The sequence below is a fragment of the Giraffa tippelskirchi genome, chromosome 10 (assembly GCF_054371585.1).
Source record: "Giraffa tippelskirchi isolate mGirTip1 chromosome 10, T2T-mGirTip1v1.2.pri, whole genome shotgun sequence".
NCBI classification, from domain to species: Eukaryota; Metazoa; Chordata; class Mammalia; order Artiodactyla; family Giraffidae; genus Giraffa; species Giraffa tippelskirchi.
The window spans coordinates 57,851,811-57,866,185 of record NC_137284.1 but is presented as its reverse complement, the minus strand read 5'-3'; the positions used below and the strand labels follow the sequence as shown (position 1 = coordinate 57,866,185).

General features: G+C 45.4%; 1 protein-coding gene across 13 annotated transcripts in view; it reads left to right on the top strand.

Annotated features, from left to right (window-relative positions):
- Positions 1 to 4,819: 4,819 nt before the first annotated feature.
- The window catches only part of CDK6 (cyclin dependent kinase 6), a 246,964-nt gene continuing 237,408 nt past the window's right edge, over positions 4,820 to 14,375 (top strand). For 4 of the 13 annotated variants that reach the window (XM_081531461.1, XM_081531458.1, XM_081531463.1 and 1 more), the window contains exons 1-2: positions 4,820 to 4,943; positions 7,865 to 8,478. In XM_081531461.1, coding sequence (XP_081387587.1) covers positions 8,246 to 8,478 — 233 coding nt within the window. In that variant the 5' untranslated portion in view covers positions 4,820 to 4,943; positions 7,865 to 8,245. Of the gene's footprint in view, positions 4,944 to 6,167; positions 7,753 to 7,864; positions 8,479 to 14,375 lie in introns of those variants that run through there. The other 9 variants (XM_081531462.1, XM_081531459.1, XM_081531464.1 and 6 more) reach the window with 4 other exon arrangements.

The window sequence follows — 14,375 nt, the reverse complement described above, 5'->3', positions numbered from 1 at the left end:
CGATCTCAGGCTGCTTTGTGCCTGTTTGCCTCAGTAACGCTCATGGAGAGAGACAAGCACCATTGCCGCGTTCATTGACCACCTACTATGGCCATATGGCACTGCCAGGTGCTGGGACATTGTGGAAGGGCGCTAGGCACAGTGGATGCTCTCGGGGAGCTCAGGGTGGAGGAAAGCAGAGCACCAAGCTTTGAGGAAGGTAAGAAGCAGATGGGCTCTAGGAATTAGAGCAAATAGGGTGTCGTTCAGCTGAGGGACTCTCCCAGGTTTTAAGGAAGAGCTGGGCCTTAAAAGGACTGTAGAATTTAGTGAAGAGGGCTAAAAGGAAAATGGAGCAGAAGACAGAAGAGACTCATTTCTAGGGTCCTGAAGTCAGCAAACTGATCCTTAAATTTTGGTTGGATTATATTTTTAAAATTATCCTGATACATCCCTCTGAAGGAAATCAATAGATTATCCCCAAAGAAGAAGGAATAAAGGATACAAAGTCAACTTTCCCATTGACGAACATTTATTGGACCCCAAATACTTGCCAGTTACTGTGCTGGGTATCAGGGATACAAACCTTTGAGAAACCTTGAACAAAATTAAAGTGGGCATTAAAAATTGGATCCTCTCTTCAATTCATGGTAAAATGTTTGACCCACAGAGCTACTTTCTTCTAGACATTCAGAGAATTCTGCCAAGAATTCCATTCTATATTATTTTCAGGGGAAATCCATCATGAGACAACATAAGAGAGTTACATGAATATGGACCCATACACTATGCAGTCTCATTCATTGCATAATAGGAGAGACATAGAATGCTGTTCATTCGGAAAGAATCAGTTGTCTGGATAGGCTATACTTAGAGCGTTGAGGAACATCTCTTGGTCCCGGGACCTTAGCATGTGCATTCTTCACATATCCCTACTACCAAGCCATTCACAGGAGGTTCTCCTGGGTGACCTTCTCTCTCCTTCTCCCTATCTCTCGGATCCCACTTTATCATCGTTCACCTCCATTGTGTTGGACCTACACTGCTTCATCTGAACAATCTATCTGAAACACGTATACACCTTTTAGCTCAACCACAGGCAACTATGACGACACAAGTGTTAGGCCACGTGTGCAGTTGAAATACAAGTATTCTCTTGGAAAAGAAATGCAGGAAGCCACTGAATAGTATAGGACTCTATAAACGGAAAGTAAATGGAGGTATTTCAGAGTGACTGTCACCATCTTTCTAAGTGTATTTCCATAGTTATTTTTCTGATTGCTCAGAATTCTAATGTAGTTGATGAAAGAATCTTAAGAACATGTTTCAAACGAGTCACAAGAATATGCCAGGAACATAAAGGTATTCACACTCGCACACAAAGGGAACAGAAGATAGGAGTGTCTATCAAAAGGGAAAACATTGAAAAGATGATGACAGTTATACAGATATGAACGTAGTGCTGACATGTTGCATGGGGATAATTGTAATTTCATTCCATGAAAATGGAATGTTTTCAATAGATAATATTGTTTGGTTTTTCTCCTTAAATTTTATAAGCTACTAATTCATTTTTTTTTTTCTCATGGCAGTATCAAAACCTTTTCAAGTCCTGCTGCTCAAATGCAGCGCACTAGACCACATGCAACAGCAGGAAGAGAAAAATCCAGATCATTTCCAAATTGACGGGAAGCAATTTATTTAGAAGCTTGAACTTAAAAAATAAAGTCCAAAAATTTACAACTGAAAATTTGGTGCTACAGTTGACTTTTTCCAAGATATTTAGCAGATTTTCAATATTATATTTTAAAGGCCAACCCTCCAAAAAAACCAGCTTAGAAATGCTTGAGGGAGGGGAGAAAATGCATTCAAATGCCTTTTCTGTTGAAATAACAGTTTTTTGTGGTAATTACTTAATAAAGGTAATGTTCATATACACATATAACTCGTTAAAATTGAGGGTAACTAATTTCAAAGTTATTAAACCAGAGAAGTTTTTTTTTTGTATCAAGATGATAAACAGAACTTTGTAGACAAAAAGTATAAATTTACATGACCTCTAATTAAACTTATTGTATAGTAGATTCTAATAAAACTTCATTTCTGAGTTTCTGGAAAATGTACTTTATAAACTCAAATGGCTAATATAAATCAGAGATCATTTAGAATTAGATGTACATTATACAATTACTAATTTTAAACACATTTCTCATTTCTTAAACAGTGTTATAAAAGTATAGACCAGAATTAAAATTTTCATTTTTATTTTAGGAAAAACAAAAACTTACAGATATTGGGTATAAAATGTTCACACAGGGAATGTATCTCTTACATGCCACTCAGAAAACTTTTAGGGTAAGCTACAACACCGTATCTGGAAATCCATGAATTCCAATTTTTAAAAAACTAAGGTGATTTGCAACTTTAGAATATCTGAGATGTAGTGTGAAAATACTGGTACAAATAATTATTCTGGAATGATGTACTCATTCATGGAGGACTCCTAAACAAAGGAGTCGGAATTTTGTTCACAGTTTGTAAACTTGGCACAAATTTTGTTATGATAACCTGTTACCCACAAAGGAAGGTATCCATAAACAAAAACAATCTGGTATTTACTAATTTTATACAATCCATTGTAAAACTTCCTGATCTGAAGCTTTAACCAACCTGGAGTTTGTGTGAACCATAACCAAGGAGAGTGAACATGACAAATTAACAGTATCAGAGAAAGCAGATGACATAAAGAGAGGTACACTCAGTATTAACATATGTAATTAAATAAACTTTCATTGTTTTTGACATTGTCCAAGTGATCTAGTAAGCTAAATCATGGAGTTTCTAATTCATCTATGGTTGTTATCCAATTCAGTAATGAAAAATGCAACCCAGTGTAGAAAAGATATTTTTCTGTTAATTTAAAAGATATTTGCAACTTAATATTTTTAAACAAATTATTTACTCAAATTCTTACAATCATTTGCTTGTTCCTACAACTATTTATTGACAATTATTTCTGAGTTACATAAATGTGTTAATTACCAACAAATAAATCTTGTTTTAAAAAGCATTGATAGTGTGAGTAATTATCAAAATGGAGGATTCCCATTTGTGTCTGTGGTTTAAAGTCTAATTAGTGATTTGTAGTGATCCAATATTTTATAGAAATACAAATTCCAACACTTTAAGTTTGTAAGGTATATGAGATTATACCTATCTTTACAAATATAAATTTTGTTCATAAATTGGATTTCATTTTAGAAGATATGCTTCTAAACACAAAAAATGTATTTTATGAACTATCTTAAGCATAAAAAACACAATTATTCACTTTTTATTTTTTAAGAATAAATTATTATAATGCCTTGCAAAATATTTTCTAATGGAAATGCAGCAATTTTTATTTACCTAACCTGTTACTTCACGTTATACTATAGAATCAATTTTATGAAGCAAAATTTTGATCTACTGTGAAATTAGCAACATAGTTTAATTCAAAATGTCAAAAGATTTATAGAGGTAGTATTTTTAATTCAAACAGAATTTTTCTGGGTTTTAATTTTTACACAGAGTCCTGAAATAAATAACATTTTTTTAGGGCTTGCATTAAGGTATTTCAAAGGGTTTCAAGTATTTTACAGATAGAGATTTTGGATAATACTGAATTCTTTAAAAAAAAAAATAGTCATTTTAAGTTTTGTTTTACTTCATTGTACAAAGTCTAGAAGACTTTTCTTTTTCTCCAAAATCTCATTTTCACCTGAAATATTCAGGTTTTCTCAGCAGGTAAAGTATACATTCTTACAAAGTTTCAAATTTCAGAAGTCCAGTGATGCATTTAAACTAAGCACCCATCGAATCGTGTTCTCTCCTCTTTGTGTGTGTGCGCGTGTGTCTATTATCTTGCTGTTCTGTTATTTAAAGTCAATTTTAGGCTTTTTACCTCCACAGAAATACCTTAGTGAACCCTCAGCAGTTACTAATCACTTAATAACTGTGAACCCTGTGAACCGGCCAGCCCCTTCAAGTAGATCGTTAACTACAAGAGTGCCAGACAATTTCCAAATCATATCCTCTGTCCAAAAGGAAAAGATAGGGCTTTGTGAGGCCGAAAGGAAGCGAAGGAAAACAAAACAAATGTAGCTCATGCTGAAAGTGAAAAGTGCTTGGACAGATTAGTATTTTCTTTTCTGCAAGGCGTCCTGCCAATTTTTTTTTTAATAGTTATTTTTTTGGTCTAATTTTCAGTTTCTTGGAAAGTGTTAGTATTTACCATCCCCACCGGCCCCTCATGATTATTGTTGGTCGTTTTGTGTTTCCCCATCCGTCTACATCACTGACTCCTGAAAACCCCCGCCCGCCTCACTCTGTCAAAAACCCCAACTCTGGGCGACTCTGGGTTTGGTAACTCAGCAGACTGCCGACCACACATCCCACTCTCCCTCTCACGCCTCATTTTAGTCGCCCCACTCCAGTTGCAGCTAAAGCCGGAAATTTTCATTTAGCTCCCCCCTCTCTCTCGCCCCCCACTCGGAGCGGAGAGCCGGGGAGCCGGAGGAGGCTCAGAGCACAGCCGGGGCTCGGCCGCCTCCCCTCTCTCCGGAAGGCTTTAATTTGCACACTCGCTTGCCACTGAGCGGCGAGCCCCCCACCCCGCCGCCGGGAGGGTCGCGGGCCGTCGGCCTCCAGGGACCCCCAACCCCGCCCCCACCGCCGCCTCCCCGGCTCGGGCCCCGAGCCCCGGCCGGAGCCCCGCGGCCCCCGTCTGCCCCCAGCGCGCCGCGCGGGCGGCGCCCTCCGCCGTCCCTCCGCCCTCCGCCGCAGTGCCCACCCCCTCGCCAGAGCGAGCGCTGCTAACTCCTTCCTCGAGCCGGGTTACCTGCTCCGCGCCGCGGCGGACACGTGCGAAGGTCGACCGATCCCCGCAGCCCCCTCGCGAGGCCCGCCGCGGCCGGGCCCCTCAGGTGAGGCGCTGTGCGCTCCGGTGGGTGGGCGGCAGGGTGCGGGGGGGCGGGGTCCTCGGGGAAGACTTGGGGGCTTGGCAGGGGTCGGAGGCGAGGGTGGGTGGGGGTGACTGGGGCGGGGGGGACGCGGTAGGTTCTCGGAATCGGCTCTGGTTAACCCCTTACGATCCGAGGCGGGGTAGTTACAGGGGCCAGTTTGGGGGGAGCTACAGGAGTTTCTCCTAATCTGACTAGAGGAGAACATCCCACACGAGGGACTCCCCCCAACGTCGAGCTCCTGTGCCTGCTCCCACATAGCCTTACGCACAAACACCCACACAAACACTTCTTATCCAGTTTTTCAAACTGAACTCAGGCTCCACTGGGAAACTCACCGAGCAGTGTACATTCAGGGTTTAAAAATGCACTGCTTCTGGGGACCTCACGCGGGAGAATGTGTTTCGGTGCCTTGTATTTATTTCCCCACGGAAGCTCCCCCTCTGTCTCGCCGAGGTGTGGGTGTGAGTTCCACCTTCCCCACCGAGAGATAAATGTTAACACAGACTTCTTGCTGGCAGCCCCTGCGGGCGTGTTCTGCACTTAAGAGAGGAGTGCTGCCGGCGACCAGTGCCCGGGCTGGGAGTCCCCCGCAAGGATGGACGCTTGCTTTAGTTTCCCAGTTTACTTTTCTCATTTAAAACATCGACGTTAAAACGCACGCCCCCGGGGTGAACACCTCCGGGCCCGAGCCCCGCGCCCGTCAGTATGCACGTGGGCGCATCTGCGTGTGCGCACACGCGGGAGTCGCGGTCCCCGGGGCGGCCTCTGGTCGCCGCGCTGGTGGCGACCCTTGCGGTGCTTGGCAGGCTTCGGGAGAGGCACATGAAGGATTTCATTGAGTGTGAAGACAGAGAGCAGAGACAGAAAGCAGAAGGAGGCGGCTGCAGCCTTTGTAGTCTCGGAGGAATGCGGAAATGTTGAAGCACTCTGTCAAACTTTTTTGAAATGGGGTCAAGTCACATTCAGCCAGCGTGGGAAAGCAACAACAACAACAAAAAAAGTGGACGGGGCGGGGGGGAAGGCACCGCTGCTCCCGTTTCTCTCCGCCGGAGCCGACAGTCCAGGGAGCGAGGGGGGGAGAGCCGGGGCGGGCGGCGCGGGGCCCGGCGGGGGCGGCGGGCGCAGCTCCCTGCGGGGGTGGGACGTCCTCGCCGCTTCCTTCGCCGCCGGGCGGCGGGCAGGACTGGGGCGGAGAAGGGGCCCGCGGGAGGGGGCGGGCGGCGCCGCTCGCCGCGGCTCCTTCGCTACCTGTGTGGCCCTGGGCCTGGCTCCCACCGCTGGTTCTTCGGCTCGGGGGGCTCGTTCCTCGGCTCCCCCAGGACTGGCCTTCACCTTTTAAGAAGAATTTTGAATGGAGAGAGTGTGAGGGGCCCGGTGCTCTCTGCGGTCCCCTCCGCCCGCAGACCGTGGGGGTCGCGCAGTCTGTATCTTTAATTCCTGGCGGAAGGCGAGCGAGCCAGAGGTTGCGGGGCAGGTAATTCCGAGGAGCTCCGGGAATTTCGGACACGCAGTCGAAGCGGCGAATGTCCGGCGGAGGCCACAGCGTTGGTGGAGCGGAGGTCCCCTGGGTCCTGGATTGCAGCTTGAATGGGAAAGAAGAGTGCGACCCCCCCCTTCCCCGCTTTGCTGTGTGTGTGTGGGGGGGAGTGCGCCCCCCCCTTCCCCGCTTTGTTGTGTGTGTGTGTGTGGGGGGGCTCCGGGGACCACCGGCTGCTGTTCGGACCCGACCTTAAGCTGAAAGGGGAGTGGAGCAACCACCTCTGCTACCTACTTTGGGAACGACCCTGGGAGTGGGGAAAGGTTCGCGAGTCCTGGCCCCGAGGGCGCAACCCCTTTTCGCTTTCCCCTGGAGGCTCAGCCTTTACTCCCCCATACACCTCACCATTTTTAAGGGGAGGCTGAGTTTTGCTCAGGTTGCAATCGGTTGAAAAATTTAAGGCGAGTCACGATTATGCCGCCTTGCTTCTGAAGTTGTTCTCCAAGGAGACGACAAGCTGAAGGGCGGTGAGCACCTCTTTATCCCAGTTTTAGGGTTCGGTAGGCGAGTTCACCCGCCCCCCCGCCCCGCCCCGCCCCGCCACACCGCCGGGGAAGGCATCGCTCACCCGCTCCCGAGTAGCGGGAGCTCCCGCCCTCTCGGATCTGATGGGTTTCCACCAGGGAGGTCTTCCCAAGTCAGAGGAAGGATTCCGTTTCCAACCCAGACTCTTTTACCCTAAAAAGACCATTTGTGTGTCGTTTTTAAATGTCTCCTCGTAGAAAAACTGAAAGTAGAAAGAAAGGAAGCAATTTCCGAGCAGATGTCTGACCACCCCTTCTCGCACACTCCCAGCATCGGGTTACAAAGGTCCTGGGAGCCCCCACCCACATTCTGCGGCCGCACTCGGACGGACGCGAGGTCTCTCCACACCAGGCTGCGCACGACCCCAGAAAGCCCCCACGGCACCCATGGAGCCCCTGTCCCCTGACGTCCAGGCCCGGCAGGCAGGGAGGGTAGCAGCGCAGCACAATAATACAGGGAAATATTAAGCCGTGACATTGACGTGCCCGGCGCCTCCCCTCCCCCGCGCTCCCGGCACACTCTGGGCTGCTTGGCACGCCCCCTCTCGTTCCACTGCGTCCCGCGCCCCGCGCTCATCCCCGAGGGGCCCCTGCAACCTCTCCGCGCGAAGACGGCTCCAGCTCTGCAGGAAAAGAAAAGTAACTTCGTTTTTCTCGGAGGAACCAGGAAGGATTAAGCGGCCTGGGAGAGGGCAGGAGCTAGCAGAGGGTAGCGATGGGGGCTGCGTAAAGGAGGAGGAGGGGTCCCTGTAGGAACCCCGGAGAAGGCGCCTGGGATGTCTGATTACACTTTCTTCTTGTCCTCCCGTCTCCTCTTCTAGGTGGAATGACCGTGGACTGAGACGCGCTTGGGCTGAGACTGAGACTATGTAATCGCCTCGGTGTCTGCAGAGGACTGCGCTTCGGGGAGGGAAGAGGAGGGATCGGCTCGCTTCTCGGCGACTCAGCAGGCGGAGTTTAGCAGCGGCGGCACCAGGGTTGCGCCCGCCCGCGGGGAGGTCGCTCCATCCAGCCCCGGCGGCCGCGAGAGTCCGAGCGCCAGAGCGCAGTAGTCGGCGGGGGGTGAGAGAGAGCGAGACCGAGCTCCGGGGCGCAAGGGAGCCGGCCGGGGAGTCCGGGAGGAGGCGAGCGGCGGCTACCAGCGAGCCGAGCGCGCCCCCCGCCCTCCCCAGCGGCACCGCGCCGGGCGGCGTCCGGGCGGCATGGAGAAGGACGGCCTGAGCCGTGCCGACCAGCAGTATGAGTGCGTGGCGGAGATCGGGGAGGGCGCCTACGGGAAGGTGTTCAAGGCCCGGGACCTGAAGAACGGAGGCCGTTTCGTGGCGCTGAAGCGCGTGCGAGTGCAGACTGGCGAGGAGGGCATGCCGCTCTCCACCATCCGCGAGGTGGCGGTGCTGAGGCACCTGGAGACCTTCGAGCACCCCAACGTGGTCAGGTGAGCGGTGGATCGGCGCCTGTGCCGTCGGGGGCCGTGCGCTGGGAGAGGGCCTGGGATCCTCGGCTCCACGAAGATGCTGGGCGTGAGGGACGGGACGGGGCGGGGGGGTGGGTGGCGGGGGAGGCATGGCGCCATCCGTCGACCTTACGGAGTGAGAGTGAGTTTTGTCGACAGAGCCACGAGCCAGAGCTGGTGACCTTGCCAGACAGCGAGCAAAAAGACCAGTCAGAAAATATGACCTGCGCAGCCTTCCCCGCCGCTGTGCCAGTTCTAAGTATTTTTCTCCTGCTTCGTCCTGAAAGGGGTCCGGAATGATGGGTGTCTTTTAGGGGACAGAGCAAGGCAACCTGAGACGGGCGCCCAGCCCCCCAGCTCCCCGCGTAGTTTCCTTGGCCATTGGGGGAGTTTTTGAGAGAATGAATGAGAGGTAACAGGGTATGGTGATGATTAGTAGGAAGAAAAGTCTTTTGCCAGAGCCTAGTATAAATGAGGTTTTAAAGTGCAGAAACACTTGAGAATAATTTTGTCAATTACATCTACAGTTTCTTTTCGCTAACATTGCACAGTGATAAGGATTCCTGATGGTCTAAGGACTTCTGTGCCGACACCAAGTTTGTGTCATTTTAAAAATGTCTTCCAAATATGTTACCTGTTTGTATTATTTTGTGTGTCTAAGAGGGCATAGTCCTTAGGCTCCTTCTTCAAACAGTCAGTCCAGGTTATGGAATATTTAGATTCTAAACGTCCTGCCCAGGATTTTCCTGGGTGGCCTGTGCTGGTGGGTGGGTAGGCAGCAGTTTTGACAGTGTCTCTTGTGTGGGAACCAGTATTAAACCAAAGTGTGTGTGACTTTGGATAATGGTGTTTTCTTAGTGATCCTGGAATTTCCCCATTGTGTGTTTCACATTGTGTGGTGTGTCATCCTTTTCTTTTTTAAACAGAGGTGCATAGTTTTAAGCTGAAAAGGAATGCCCGGAAACTTCTACAAGTTAGGGTGTGATTTTACCTTTCTCAACTTATAATAAGTGGGAGAAAGGAGATCTTGAGGTTTTCTTCTTGTCTCCTCATTCCTCGAGGGGCTCTGTTCAACAGATACATATCTACTACTGTATGTGTGCTGTGGATGAGATTATGTAAATAAGCATAGCTAAATATTTTTGTGAAAAGTCAAACAATTTAACATTAGTCACCAAAGTGGAGAGACCCAAGACTGACCTTTGAAATACCAAGCCCTCTATAGACTCATGGAGCCCATGTGTCTACAGAGTCTTCCTGGGAGGTTTCAACTTGTCTCCTCTTATCCCAGGCTGGATGACTTGTATGGTGCTTTGTTCCTGCCAGTCAGGACTCAGGCTAGAAGGCAGCAAAGAATCATAACTGCATAAATGAGGTAGTAAATGGCTGTAAAGCTAGCATCCCAATATACGTCTGTTTTAGCCAATAGAGAAGAGAGGGACTGAAAGAATCAGTGATTTAGGAAGATGATATTATATATAAAAGCAGTAGGTAACCTTCTGTGTATTTTTTTGTTGTTGAAAAACAACAGAAACCCTTTGGGGTCGTCTTTGTGATATTGGAGAGGAAAGCGAAGGGTAACATTTGTCCCCTGTAACTTAGTTATCTCCCTAGGGGAGTCACCCAGTCACTTCCCAAAGGGTGAATTCCACTGCTAGAATTGTAAGTGCAAAATTCTTGTTTTATTTTGTCTGTTACCTATGGATAGTGTCCAGTTAAGGATGATTATCATGTATATAAATAAAATCATGTCCTTCCAATCATAGAGGTATTACAAAGGCACCCTTGTGTAACACCGTCCTTTCCCCAAAGCACAATTTACTCTCATAACAGAGGGAAGTTGTTTTTGCCCTTGTGCCGGTAATCCGACTTATTCTCTTGATTTATCCTCTCGAGGTTGGTGTGTCTTTACATATTTCTAACCAAGCCATGTCTTGGATTCTGTACTGAGAAATTTTAGGAGATTGCATTGTTAAGTCGAGATTGTACTGCTATGTCGAAGACAAAGGCATCATTTTCTAAAACTGTTTCACACGTTAAGGAGTGAAGGTGACATCTACCTCTTAAGAATCGTGAGGAGCAACTGGGATAGTGTATATGTGAACAGTTTGTAAATTTAAGAGTGGTTCAGATGTCCAAGTATTATTTGTGTTCAAGAAGATTGATGGTGGGGTGGGGGGGTGGGGAGGGATGGACAAGGGGCTTGCCTCGGTAAAAGTTCCCAGTAAGGCGTTAGTTCATCTGTCCTTTCCTGTAGGACGAATCATACTCAAGCCCAGACATTACAAGCTCCGGAACCACGAAGCTACTCGAAATCTAATGAGCCTGTAGTTTGTCAGAAAAGACCATCAGTCAGATGCCATGAAGTTCAATGACACTTGAGAAAATGATCGATGATGTCATCTTCACAAGCTGCAGATCTCCATTCCATTTGTTTCCTTCCTGTTTCTTCTCTTCTGCTTCTGCCTGGGAGCAATTACTGGTCCCCATGACTTGCTGAGCTTGATTAGGAATTCACATTTTAGATGATGGTGTGATTCTTCAGGCAGGATTAGGAAATTAAGGACAGGTGACAAATTCTTTCCTTCTAAGGGCGAGTTGTCAAGAGTTGGGCCCCCAAACCTGTGATTTATTGTTGCCCCAGAGGATCCATTTTACAGTCCTATGGCGCTGGTTCTTTACAGGTTTCTTAAAAGGGCAGATAGGTGCCTGTATAAATGCCTTCAAGTCACAAGTAATTGATCATAATTATAGGCCCTTCCCACCAATAGTTAAGCCTCAAAGCTTGAAGAAGCATAATAAACACATTAGTTTTTCAAAAGTTTGAGATATTTGATGGATTTGCCTGAAAAGCTGTCTTGTTATTGCTGGCTCTGGGACTGCCGGCATGCACAGGGATAATGACTTGAAATTCTTACTTACCTGTGGCTTGATGTTTCCCAGGCCCAGGCTTGATCAGACAGTCACTGTCTGGGATATAAATTTATTTGTGTTTTACAGTTAGTAATTCCAAATCCTGGAGCTTTTGCCAGAATCAGACTTAAGTATGAACCTATATTGGAGCTTCTGCACTCCACAAATGAATCCCATTTTATGTTCTGAACTAAGTATACACAGTGGATAAAATAACATGTTTTATCAGCAATCTGTCCATTCACCAAATATTTATCAAGGGCCCAGTATTTGCCAGACACTACTAGAAGTTGGGGATACATCAGTGAACAAGTTGAAAAAGTCTCTACATTTACAGAACTTAATCTTGTCATAGGATGAGCAATTCTTTGATCTTTTTAAAAATTCACTTCTCTTTATTTCCATTGACTTTTTGCTATATTTCACCTAACCATTTTTTTTTTTAGAGCAGCTAATATTTGTGATAATTTGGTTACTGTGAATTTGCTGACTGAATAGTTAGATAACTGAAACACTAATCAGAATCAAATGCTTTGGCGAGATTAAATTTCACCTTAGGGACATACACAGAGATCTGTATAAGACAACATTGACATGCAATTGATAGATATGAACATCTGAGCTCCACTTACTCAACAAGGATTTAGGAAGGATCTACTGTTTAAAAACCAAGGGGATTTTAAACAGTAGGGGGATTTTAAACAGTAATTCTCCCTGGTTTTGAAGGAATAATATGGTCACCATAACCCAGAGACATGAGTATCATGTCATTACAGAGATACTGGTTAGTGCTATCAGTGTTGTTTCCAGGGATGAAATTTGTTAGGGTAACAGAAAAAGTAATTCAAATTCAAGTACTAGTTCAGTAATCTAAAACTCACAGTATTTCAGTGAATAAACTGGTGATGTCTGAATATGTTAAATTATTACTATTAGCAAATTTAATCACTGCTTTAAGAAAACCAGAAAAATGCATATAGCTCACTGGTTATTATTCAAGGAGAGTTTTCCCATTTCCTCTTTTTAATGATCTCAGTAATATCATAAAAAGAATATGTGATTTCTCTAGGAAAACCTATTAACAGAGTAGAAAGATATATGATTTGTTGCTGCATAAACATGAATCCTCAGGTGGGTTAGTTTATGGGACTCCTTCTGAATAAAATGTTATTTTGTGAGTGAATAATATGTTTATTAGGGCTTGTTTCAGTGAAGGCAGGAGAAGCAGGAATTTAAAATGTCTTTTCATGTGAAAAGTAGGCTTTGTCTTTCATTCTCTGAGAGCTCCTAGTGAAGTTTCCAAGTTATTGAACTTATTTAGTAAATACACATTTTCATAGTGATGTTCTCCCATTCCTTGTTGCCACAGAAGAACTTGGTAGTGCTGAATTGTTGCCGTGGATTGCGCTGTATCCTTTTCACACAACTGTTATCACTATGGAACTATTAGAATTTCTCTGTCAATGAGAAAGTAGCTCCTAAGAGGAAGACTTGTTTAAACTTGAATATCTTTTAGGGTATTTTCCTATGTTTAGAACAAAGGTAAATGGATATCTGTGAAAACAGACTCCTTATTAAAAGTAAATTACCTTTAGGAAGGAGAGAGTGGCATTGAAACATATATATTACCCTGTGTCAAACAGATAGCTAGTGGGAAGTTGCTGTATAACGCAGGGAGCACAGCCTGGCCTTCTGTGACGACCATGAGGGGGATGAGGGTTGGAAAGAAGGCTCAAGAGGAACGGTACACACACACGCACACGCACGCACGCACACACACTTACTAGCTGATTCACATTGTTGTGTGGCAGAAACCAACACAACATTGTAAAGCGATTATCCTCCAATTAAAAATCAAATTTTAAAACAGTAAATTACCTTAAAAAAAATCATGCTTCACTATTAATGATTTCCTAAGAATGTTTTTTAAGAATAAAACATCCAATACTCACACTGTGTCATTGTAAACTCATGAATAATAGGATTGGAAGACACTTTGGAGGTCTTTCAGCCCTTTGATATTATAGATAAACTAAAGTCCAGAGGTCAAGCAGCTTGCCTGTCATGCCATTTGAAAGTTGTTGACGTGCTCTAAAATCTCAGTAGCAATTTTAAAATAATTTTTTTTGTTTGATGGAAGAAGTTAACTCCAGTGAGTACATTTCTAGTTTGGAAAAAATGAACTATATGTAGACAAAGGTGATGGTTTGCCAGGAATAAATGACATATCAACTCGGGAAATTCCTAAATTCTGCAGTATGCCTTACTGAAGTAAATCTGTAAAAATTGTGGTGATTATCCATTAAATTCTGCTTTTAAGGAAATTGGGTAATAACCATGATCATTTAAATAGCTATAGTTAAGTAAAAATATGGGTAAATAATGTAGTTAAATAATTAAGTAATAATACTAAATTCATTTGAGACAAAGAACAGTTTAAAAAAAATCTAAATGCTTGGTATTCATCTTATGAATGAACTATTTCACAATGTGGCCCTGGCATCTAATACCCAGTTAGTGAAATAAACACTATAATACTTGAAAATTAGGTAGGATAACAACTTCTAGACACCTAAGCAAATATGTGTTGCCCATGCTTCTTGAACTAATCACAGCATTTATAGTTCTCATGAGGCTCAGATAAGCTTCTCAGTCTTTTTTTTTTTTTGAGATTTATTTATTTATTTTTGTCTGCGCTGGATCTTGATCGCTGCGCTCAGGCTTTCTCTAGTTTGGGTGAGTGGGAACTCCTCTCTAGTTGTGGTGTGCAGGCTTCTCACTGCAGTGGTTTTTCTCGTCGGGGCGCCCAGGCTCTAGGCATGTGGGCTCCTGGAGTTACAGCTCAGGGGCTCTAGAGCACCCACTCAGTAAGTTGCTCCGTGGCGTATGGAATCTTCCTGGATCAGGTATCGAACCTATGTCCCCTGCATTGGCAGGCGAATTCTTAACCACTGGACCCCTAGAGA